Source organism: Lycorma delicatula, chromosome 2, assembly GCF_047948215.1.
Source record: "Lycorma delicatula isolate Av1 chromosome 2, ASM4794821v1, whole genome shotgun sequence".
Taxonomy (NCBI): Eukaryota; Metazoa; Arthropoda; class Insecta; order Hemiptera; family Fulgoridae; genus Lycorma; species Lycorma delicatula.
The window spans coordinates 66,268,942-66,281,015 of NC_134456.1; the positions used below are offsets into that span (position 1 = coordinate 66,268,942).

The 12,074-nt window shown below is 28.3% G+C and overlaps 1 protein-coding gene across 1 annotated transcript; it reads right to left on the bottom strand.

Moving 5' to 3' along the window:
* Positions 1 to 3,041: 3,041 nt before the first annotated feature.
* On the bottom strand, positions 3,042 to 11,286 carry LOC142318886 (uncharacterized). Its single transcript, XM_075355508.1, has 3 exons — positions 11,260 to 11,286; positions 5,369 to 6,529; positions 3,042 to 4,569 (listed from the first exon to the last, which is right to left on the bottom strand). Exons 1-3 carry the CDS (start codon positions 11,263 to 11,265, stop codon positions 3,718 to 3,720), a joined length of 2,019 nt encoding a protein of 672 aa, XP_075211623.1. The 5' UTR covers positions 11,266 to 11,286; the 3' UTR covers positions 3,042 to 3,717.
* Positions 11,287 to 12,074: the final 788 nt, after the last annotated feature.

Here is a 12,074-nt window from a genome sequence, read left to right on the forward strand (position 1 = left end):
GCCTTCTTCTCCTTTTTATTTTAAAATTCCTTCTTTTTAAATTAATTAATTAAACTAACTTGTTTGTATAAGTTGAGTAATACTTTCATGTGGAATACGTTTTTTTGTATATGGATTTGTAATATTTTAAGAACTATAAATTATGTTTGAGTTATGAAAATTAATGTATTTTTTAACTAATTTTTATTAGTTTATCTTAAATTAGTCGTTAATTTTTGAAGTTAATCGATCACCATTTTAAAGTATTTTGTTATATACGAAGTCTTATTTAATATTTTTACTCAGATATTGTGGATTAATAATATTTTGCTGATGGATTTACAGTTGCAATAAAATTAACTTAATTTTTATTATTAACTTAATTAAATACTAGTGTACTGCTTGAAAGATTCTACTGACTATTTAATTTAAGTAGAAAATTAATTAAATTAATTATTCTTACCTTTAATTATTATTATTATTTGCATGTTTTCTACTTTTTTGATAATCAAATTAGTTGTAATATAAAATATTACGTTTAACATGCTAATAAAACTATGCTTTTATTGTATATTCTATAACAAATAAAAATACAATATAATCAACAGTTAAAAAAAAACTGTCTAGGCTAAGTATTATGTGTAGTCAATGTGATATACGTATAAAGCTGAATGGTTTATGATGTTAAATTTTACAGTTTTTAAATTGTTCTAAATTTTGTTTTTTGTTTGTTTTAACAAAGCAAAATTTATTCTTAAATTATCTTATGGACAAAATTTATTTTGACATTATCAAAATAATATTCAGCGCATGGATTTCTACGTGATATTTTCTTAGGTTAGAATAATTTGCGAAGAATTATTAAAATAACACCACTATACATATTGATTAACTACATAAAAGTCAACAAAAAACGCACTACGTTACAAGTAAACAATGGATATCAGCTATTTTCAAAAATTTTTAAAACCGATCAATGTATCACCGACATTACAAAATAATTTTAGGAAAATATAAATTTAAAGCATTTGATTAATTAGTTGTATGTAATTTTGGTAAAATACAGCTGTTTTGCATATTTTTTCTCCTCATATACCAAAAATTAAGTTAATTGAAATAAATCATCCAATTTATTCACAAGATTTTCACTTGAAAAACAGTTTCAATTAATATTTTTTTAATGCTAGTTAGATGAACAATTTTTCCTGTAATATGGCATAAATAATAACAAAATATTGTTAAATATTCCACTTATGGAAAAAATTATTAAAAATTGTTTAATTAATTTATTTATTTTAAAATTTAATTAATATATATAAATTAATGTATCTTCTTTTATTTTTCGCGAATTATGCTATTCTATTCAAATTTTAATTAAAATTATTTAAATTATAACTATATTATAAAAATTTAAGATTATGCTTTCAATTTATAATTTTCTTCCTAATACATTTTTACCAGAAAGTATGATTAAAAAGGAAATAAGGTAGGTAAAACTGTAATTATATAGTCGACAATACTTACCCAAAATGTGGTTACATTAGCCAAAATTATATAGTAAATTAAAAACCAAACACGATGTAAATGAATAACTAACGTAAATTTGGTTTCAGTTAACAAATATAAAGAAAAATCTGTTGACATGCACATAATTTCTTAAAATAAAATAAAAATATGGGGATATGAATACACAACATTACTTTGTACTAATTTTACAATTTAATATTGAAATATATAAATAATATATATTTACAAAGCAATAAATTTATAGTATAACCATATTTTAGATAAGGTTTTAGCTAAAATACATGTTTAAATCAATTGTTTATGTTTAAAAACACTAAATCATTAACTAGGAAAGGTTTTCATACTATGCTTATCATGATTAATAAATTTATCTTTAATTCGAGGAAATGAATAGTGCATTATCAACTATTTTGCTTAAACACGTTTTAAATTTATCTCTGAACAGTTATTAAGAAATGGAATTTCATTCATTTTTAATCATGAGTCTATATTGTATCCTTGTGATCTTTTGCAGATTTCTAAAGTTTCGTTATAATTTTAATTTTATGCTGTAAGTTGACAGATGTAAGTTTGTTGAACTTTATTAAAAATAAATTTTTGAATTTTTATAAATTTTATACTTTGTAAACATAATATGTTTGGGGGGGTAATGTATTGTGTTTCGCTTATTAAAGTAAAACATAACCTCTTTTTATTTTAAGTGATGTGAAGACTTCATGAAAATCGTCACCAAATCGCTTCGCAAAATCACAGAAGAGCCTGCAAAGAAGCTATAAAAAGATTAGTAAAATTGAAAATTATTCTCAAATTCGTATTTCACATTGGGAATATACATACTGTGTATACATTGGTTATAAATAAGAAAATACAAACAGGTCTAAGGAATTTTTCTTTTAATAAATTTTTCTTCTACGTTATTAGATATTTTATTGGTGTGTATAATATATATGGTGTGTGTATATATATAATATGAAAAAAAAATTTTTTTTAGGTACTTTCTCTCTTTCTTTTTTTGAATTTGATCTTGTTACGTTTTTTATAATATTTGTTTATACTGTTTCACTGGTATACAAAGTTAAGTTTAAATACATAATCTTAGTCTCAGTTTCCAATTTTTTTTCCAAAAACACCATAATTTTTTTCCAAATGGGAAATCATGGAAAAGTTACGATACTCTTGACAATTGCTGGATAAACTAAATAAATTATTTTACCTAATTATAATGAACATTTATCTGAAGTTTTAGGAAACGCTTTTCAAACCAGCGAAATATATAGATATATTTCGGGGATCTGTGTATACAGATATTCATATTTCATGGATCTATGTGTATAGATCTCCAAAATTAAATACAATACAGATATTGTACTTAAATTTTACCAATGTGATTAAAATTTTAATTTGGTAACGATTTGATTTCCTAACATTAATTTAAAAAAAAAAAAATAGATGGAGTAGTGGAATAAAAAACCATGTTACGTGAAGGGATAATTAATAGTCGAAATGTTATTTTCAAAAAAATAAGTTTGCTTTATTTATGATTATTAAGATACAGCAGTTAAAGTACACAGTTACAATTTTTTGTTTAATTATATTAGCGTAAGTTATATTAATAAAATCTGTTGTTTATTTCTAATGTCATGTTTTAATTATTTTTGATACTATTTTTACTCATGCGATTACCGGATATTTTTATTGATATGTATTAAATTAAGTTTGGCACTTCGGTATTTCTACTCTAATAATAATTATAAAAAAATATAAATAAACTTATTTTAAGTTAAATAAAAAATAAATAAACACCGAACACTTTCTAGCTATCTAAAAGACAAAAGACACATATTCGCTCGATGATAAAATATAAATCAATAAATTATTTACAAATCACTAAAAACGATTCTCTAAAAACACACTAATTATTTGTAATAATGGTAACCTAACATTCATAAAAAATGAATGTATTATTCGACTTTAGAAAACAAAGAATGTGGTAACTTTAAACGTCATATAAATGATATCGTGAATACTTTCGTTAAGTAACACTACAGTAATATTTACAGCAACGTTTAATTAATTATATCTTATTCTATACCTTAACCTTCTAAAATTTGACTGGCTTAATAATAAGTCGCAAGTTGTGCAATACATGGCAGTAATTTATGTACAGCTGACTGCTTATATCCTATTTTATTGCTATTTTTCATTCGTGTTTTAATATCTGTACCCATCTTCACCCAAACCTCCGTTACCGTTTCCAGGACCACCTGAAGGATAGCCATTAGCACCACCGTTTCCATTAGGTCCACCGGAAGCATAACCGTTGGCTCCACCGTTTCCGTTAGGCCCACCGGCAGCATACCCACCAGCACCGTTGCCATTTGGTCCACCGGAAGCGTATCCATTAGCTCCTCCATTTGGTCCACCAGAAGGATAACCCCCGGCACCGTTTCCATTAGGCCCACCAGAAGCGTATCCATTAGCTCCACCGTTTGGTCCACCAGAGGAGTATCCGTTGGCTCCTCCGTTTGGTCCACCAGAGGCGTATCCGTTGGCTCCTCCGTTTGGTCCACCAGAGGCGTATCCGTTGGCTCCTCCGTTTGGTCCACCAGAGGCGTATCCGTTGGCTCCTCCGTTTGGTCCTCCGGATGCATAACCGTTAGCGCCGTTTCCGCTTGGTCCACCTGCAGCATATCCATTAGCTCCACCGTTTCCGTTAGGGCCATCAGATGCATATCCACCGTTTCCATTTCCGTTAGGTCCACCAGAAGCGTATCCATTAGCTCCTCCGTTTCCTCCGAAACCACCGGCACCAACTCCTCCAAGACCTCCAGCTCCTCCTAAACCACCTGCACCTCCTGGTCCAGCACCTTCTTCATAACGAATAGTTGGTTTGTAACCACCTCTATCTGCTTCGTAATCGACAATCTGTTTACGCCCGTCGGGAAGTACAACGTTGTAGGATCCTTGAGTATAATCACCATCTCGGGATTCACGGTGTCCGAAGAAATTTCCTGATGGGGGATCGTTCACTTCGTAGCTGAATTCGTATTTAGCTGGTTCAGACTGAAATAACAAAAAATGAATGGGTTATTTTAAATGCATTTTCTGTTAAAAAGATTAATAGCGAACGCTCGCTATTCCTTTAATCTTATGTACACAAAGAAAATTGTTATTCTCTAATATTTAAGGTAGTTTTACTTGTATTTAACTAACGTATGAAAATAGATGATTGTCATTTAACATTTATTATTTTACAGAATATTTTCTGACTGAATATATCAATAAAACTCTAAAGAGTCAATTATTATTCTTTGGATAAGTTACCCGTGTAAACATTCCTCCTTAAAATAAAATCATCTGTTTGATTATTTGCTAAGAATATAAATTTAAAAGAAAATCTCGATATATTTATTAATTGAATTCTCAAATTTAGTTGCCTGCTACTGTTGCGTGTAATGGTAAAGGTAATAAACCCGCATACATATGGATACATTATGTATTTCATTTTGATTAGATATAAATAGATATTTTACATCCTTTTAATACCTACAGTACAGTAGGTTTTTTTTTAGATAAAAACACAAGTATTAAAGATTTTATTCACCATTTTATTTATAATTCGCATTTTAGCATAAGAAATATCAACTGTATTGATTAGACAAAACGCAGTTGTATTACGTGCTAATTTTCCTTTGGTAAATTATTTTCGTTACGTTTAATCATAATAATATATATACATTTTGCATTCGCCTAAATCTAGTAATGTAAGCAATACTTTTAAAATGTTGGAAAAGTGAAGTGTACTAATGTGCAATGATTCTATTCTTTGTTAAATACATAATAAGTTAATAATTAAACTTACTGGACCGTCATCCTCTCCTCCATAACCACCGTTACCGCCGGATCCATAACCTCCATTACGTCCACCATTTCCACCTGGAGCTCCATAAGTTGAAGAAGGACCACCAGCTCCAAATCCGTTACCGTTAGCTCCTGGGGCGCCATATGTAGAAGAAAGACCGTTTGCACCACCGTTGCCGTTAGCACCTGGAGCACCATAAGTTGAAGAAAGACCGTTACCATTAGCTCCTGGAGCACCATAAGTTGATGAAAGACCATTGCCGTTAGCACCTGGAGCACCATATGTAGATGAAAGACCGTTACCGTTAGCTCCTGGAGCACCGTAAGTTGAAGAAAGACCATTTGCACCACCATTAGCTCCTGGAGCACCGTAAGTTGAAGAAAGACCATTTGCACCACCATTAGCTCCTGGAGCACCATAAGTTGAAGAAAGACCATTTGCACCACCATTAGCTCCTGGAGCACCATAAGTTGACGAAAGACCATTGCCATTAGCACCCGGAGCACCGTATGTAGATGAAAGACCATTGCCATTAGCACCCGGAGCACCGTATGTAGATGAAAGACCGTTACCGTTAGCTCCTGGAGCACCGTAAGTTGAAGAAAGACCGTTTCCGTTTGCACCTGGAGCACCATATGTCGATGAAAGTCCATTACCGTTAGCTCCTGGGGCACCATATGTTGAAGAAAGACCGTTTGCACCACCATTTCCGTTCGCTCCTGGAGCGCCATAAGTTGAAGAAAGACCATTGCCGTTTGCACCTGGAGCGCCATAAGTTGAAGAAAGACCGTTTGCACCACCGTTACCGTTTGCTCCTGGAACTCCATATGTTGAAGAAGGACCACCGTTTCCGTTGGCACCTGGGGCTCCGTAAGTGGATGAAGGGCCTCCTGACGGGTAACCGTTGCCGCCTCCAGCTCCAAAACCGTTACCGTTGGCTCCAGGTGCACCGTATGTCGACGATGGTGATCCACCGTTTCCGTTTCTGCCACTTCCTGGTGCTCCGTAGGTTGATGAAGGCCCACCGTTTCCAAAACCGTTACCGTTGGCGCCTGGAGCTCCATAAGTGCTGGAAGGACCAGAAGATCCGGTAGGTGGTAAATATACTGGAGGTTCTGGGCGCGCCACCGCCATGGCGGCCAAAGAGACGATAATCAGTAACTGCAAAATAAAATTAAAGCATCTTTAACATAGGTAGCTAAAGAACTATAAAACAGTTTTAGAAACGATAGAGAAATTTGAATTGGTGTATTTAAATACGTGTATTGTTTTACTTGCGAGTAGATAACTTTTAACATTTAACTGATAACTTTAAAATTCAGTACTAAATTATTTAATAGTTTTTGGTCACTGGAAACATTTAGTTAAATGGGCACCAGAAACAATTTTAACTGAATGAAATGCATTCTACTTAATGGTGCAGAAAATGTTCCAAGCTATTATTCTCTTAATTTATTTTTACGTGATATTTCAGAATACCTAAAATTAGTGTTTACTTTCTCTTAGAAATTTTGATTAAAAACTTATTTAGTCGGGGTTGTAACCTAAGAAATTCTTATACCCCAACACTTGATCGTAAAGATTCATTTACAGTCTTTCTTAAACGACTTATATTAAAGAAAAAAAAACTATTATTATTAGCGTTCTAGGTTTTTAAAAGAAAACGAAGATCCGACGGTTAATTTTTTCTCATAATACACTTTTAGGCGATTAAAAAACCATTTTTAGTTACATAAGATGATTAAATATGTTTTTCTACACCGTAGATGAAGAAATATCTTTTCACATTAATATAGCTTGGATATTAGAAATTTTATATAACACAAAAATTTTACGTTTCATCGTACTTGGAAAGTTTGATTTTTCTTTTATCAGTTTTATAAAAATTAATAGCAAAGAAGAAAACTACACCAGCAGTAAATATTTTTTGAAGTTGTATAAAAAAAATTTTAAATACACTAAGCGAATCTTTTTATAAAGTTTTAAAATTAACATTTAAAAAACAGTAATTTTCTAGGGATACTTTTTATTTTTGTAATACTTCACTATTATCTTTTATTTTTCGTGAATTTTTATTTTAAAACTTAATGAATGTATATGTGATATTAGTATAATTCTACTACCATAACCTAATAATTAAATTTGTCATGTTTCATTTGTTTTAAAAATTTGAATTAAGTTTTTTTTAAATTTGATTTAAATAATTTCTTCTAGCCTTATTGAAAAATTTCTTTATATGCCATTGTACTTAATAAAAAAAAAAGTTTATTACTCAAAACGATATATTCTTGCAACCAAATTTTAGGGAAAACTTCTTTTTTAATAAAAAGAATTATTTTTAAAAATATAAACATAATTTTGAAAAATTAATTAAACATGATTATCTAAATGAACGATAAATATGCTTTAAAAATATTCTGTTAATAATTGAAGTACTAGATTATGCTATATCTAAAAATAAATTACTTTACAAAATATTTAGTTACTTTTGTAATAAATATAAAAAACCTTTATATCATTTTTATCACGTATCTGCGAGTGGGAAAAATAAATATCATTACATGTTAAGTGATAATTTTACAAGTCATATAGTAACAAACACTGAACTTTATTGTCTTTTCTGCTAGTAAGAAATTATCTTCAAAGTTTAATGGAAATATTTAGTTTTTATGAATTGCATAATCCGTGAAAGTAAATAACTTTCAAAATTTATTCAATATTATAAACTGTAATGTAAGCCAACATTTATAGTTTTATACCTTTAAATCTGAAAATATAAGTAAACTTTATTATAATCAGTAAAATTCTGTATGTAATTATGTTTTAACCGTAAATCTTTATTCTTTTGATTTGATTTATACAAGAAATTTTATAAAATTTCAAATAAAAAAGTAAAAAATTCAATTTCAGACAATTATATAAATTCAACAACATTAAGATAAATTTAAAAAAAATGTTTAATATTTTGGTTAATGTTTTACATTTTTTAAACGAGTTTAACTGTTATATTCAGCACATAAAAACAAATTCATTTTTGAAAAATAGTTACCAAAAAAATCTATAGAATTCATTTTTATTTTACATGTAAATGGTGGGCTGTTCTCTTTGAGGTTACGAATACCGTTGATACACAATATTAACGTGAAATGGTTGCATACCTTAAAAATAGCAGTTGTGCTTTCAAATCTTATTTCGATAATGCTGTAAACGTATTTATTTTAAGTGCCAAAACCATAAGAATTGTAGCGACTTGACATGATAAGATGTAAGTAATTTTTGAACAGGCATAGCCGTTCTCGTGAATAACAGTATCCCACAATAACATGACGCCAGGCTCACTAGGAAGAGTGAAGAGTGAAGCGGGAAGCCACTTCGCTCTTCACTTTATTTTTAATTATTTTATTTTCGATTAATAATTTATTACATAAACTTTTTTAACTTAGTGGAAGTTTCTTCTATTACAAAGTAGAATTTTATACTCTTATATTGTACACGGAACTATAGTTTAGTTACATACATAAAAGATTTTTATGGGTATGAATTCGAATTTGTGTTTGAAGTATGAGAAAAAATCGAAACTATGCTGCTAATTAAACAACAAATATTGGTGTTCTAAATTTAAAAAATATGAAACATTTGAATATTTTTATAAAAGTGTATAACTTCGTAAAGATAAATCTTGACTTCATTAAACAAAAAGTAGTATATTTGGTTTTTAGCTGAATGGTTTTTTTATATTTTATTATAGTTTTTATATTTTATTTTTATAAACGTTTTTAATAAATCATTTTATTTTATTCAAATCTGTAAATGCGCTCTACTGTATGGATAAAAAAAGGAGCACCCCAACTAACATTTGTATGAACGGACCAAGGGAAACTGGAAAATCATGATCAGTGCACCATCATAAAGTACACAATTTATAAAGAAACACCTATTTATTAATACATAAAAATAATAACTATACGAAGTAAAAGTTAAACAATTATGTGAATGTAATAAAAAAAAAGAAAAAAAGATCATTATGTAGGTGGCATAAATAGAAATTATTTGAGCACATAATGTTACGTTAAAAATATTTAAAAAAAAATTAATATATTCGGGAATTAAGAAAAAATGAATTAGCAAAATAAGACCTTATCGTACGCTAGTTATTATGCTACGTTTATTTAATTTTTATTGTTATTTGATGAAATATTAAAAAAAAATGTTTGTAACTGTATTCATTATTTGGTTATTTTAAAAATTAAGTCACCTTAATTAAGCAAGAAACATTAAAGCTCATTCATGTATGATTTTGCATAAAAAAATTTGTAACGACGATTTTCTCAATATCGTCATATATATATTACATCAATTTAAGAAATAGCTGTACAAGAAATTAACGAGAAAAGAAACATTACATTTACATATATTATCTTGTAGTCTGCCAAATACAAACGATAGTTCATATAAAAAATTTCTATGCTTCTTATCATTCACTAAAATGTGTACATAACTCTTGCATAAAAAAAACTACTAACTTATTTACAAAGTAATTAGATAAATAAAAGAGTAGGTAAACAATTAGCTATAAGGGAACACGTGCAATTTAAGCAAACTTATTTAAGATAATATTGTGTAAATTTATCAGCATAAACTTAACCAATTATTTCCTTCTTTAAATAATTATCTCACTCCAGAATTAATTATCTCACTCCAGAATTAATTATACGCTGTTCTTAATTAAAAAAATAAAATTTTTAGAATTGAAAAAAGTTTTTTCTATTTCCTCTAATTATTATTTTTTGAGTAATCTTGAATTGTTAAAGATTACATTTCGTTTCCTTAAATTATTAAGATTGTCGTTTACTTAAACACAGAAATATAATTTAAGGAAAAATGAGTATTTATAATTATTTTATTTTTTTTTTTTTTTTGTAAATTTTCTCAGTACTCATTATTGTCCTATATTTTAACCTTTTTTTTATACGTTTTATATTTTAAGAATTGTTTTTTGTATTTAAAAAGTTTAAAGCAAAGTTAATAATTTCAATAATCTTATAATTCTGGAATCATACGTATTTTTTATAAATTTTTCTTTGGTTTTAACAATAAAATTATTTTTTATTTATTTTGAAGTTAAAAAAAGTTTAAATGGATTAAAAGGTTTAGTGTACTTTGGTACTTAAGTTTGTTTTTAAAGTATTTAATTAATAAAAAAATAATAACCTGTTGCTTACTCATTAAGACTAACTTAGAAGAAAAGTTTATGTTTAACATGAAGTTTAGATTAAACATAAGTTGAATATTTTATAAAATGAGAAGAAAAGTATAATTGTTTTAATCATAATACCTTATAAATATAGATAAACACGATTCATTATTTAAGTACTTTTAATAAAATTAACCTATTTTTAAAATTTTAAATAATTAAGTTCAGAATTAACTTTTATATGTTAATAATAATAACATTAGTATTATATTTACTAAGAGATATTTCTTTAAATATAATTTTTAATTTTAATTCATTAAAAATATATAATTATTTTTTTTTAAATTCAAAAAAATTATTTAACTATTTTCAAATAATTTTATATATATATTTCCAAAAAGGTTTAAAACTTTTTAAAAAAATTGTAGATTTTCCTGTAAATTCTATATTTACAGTTGTATTTTGTACTGTAGTTTTTTTTTATATTTCTATTATTAAATTCAAATACTATTTTAATTTTAATGAATAAAATTGTATCTTTAAAAATTTTATTTTTATGAAGAAAATAATGTTAATGTGAAAAGACTTACAGATTTCCAATTAGATTTTCTTAACATTGTATACATTTTCTTTTTATAAGGAATAACGTATTTTTCAAATGTTTTATACTATTATACGATATTAGAGGGTATATTACCTTCATTGCTGTCGATTGTCCAGATTGAGCAGGGTGCGCCAGAATGGATGCTGTTGGTTGTGACCCTACAGCTTTTATACAGAACACGCGGTCTCTCACACACGATTACCTCACTGGTATCATCGAGGTTCGTGCATCATTTGGGATAATTCCCCCTCCCCTGGTCGCGTGAAACGTAACAACTTACACGATCTGAATCCTGTGTTTACATTGGTTAGCGAAGAAGATAAAAAGAGAGAGCGATGCGATAAAGAAAGGACGACATGAGAAGGCGCAATCGGGTTAAAAATTATGTTACATTGAAGAGCTCCCGCTAAATTTATTACTAATTGTACTGACGTGAAAATCCTTGGGCGACTTTGTCCGCATCACGGAGACGTCCCTTGATTTATGAGGGCGTATGACATCTCAATCATGCAATTACTTTCAGTCGCGTACGTTATGAAATAATTAGAATAATAAATCAACATGGCCAAGCTACTGGACTACCGTACTCTAATAAGCCTCTTACCTCAACCCATGACATTGGCCCGGATGTGGGTTACTGGGTCTTCTTCAATTTTATTCTTTGTTTGAAGCTTTATCAGCTGCGTTTGATTGTTTCGTTGTATCATAAATAATGGAATGTTATTTTTAAATTTTGTTACGAAAAAATAGAATTTTAATTAAAATTTCATTGTAAGATAAATTTTAAAAATAGTTGTGTTGATTTTCCTATTTCTAGGAATTATTTTACTTTGTATGAGCTGAATTGAAGTACGATATCAAAAACGAAGATATAAAAGGGACTGAACTTTCAGTAATTTTTTCTCTAC

Excerpts from the sequence above, each read along its gene's own strand:
- LOC142318886 (XM_075355508.1), bottom strand. Across the intron at positions 4,570-5,368 it reads GAGGAGAGGATGACGGTCCA|TCTGAACCAGCTAAATACGA; the intron begins GTAAGTTTAATT and ends TTGTTATTTCAG.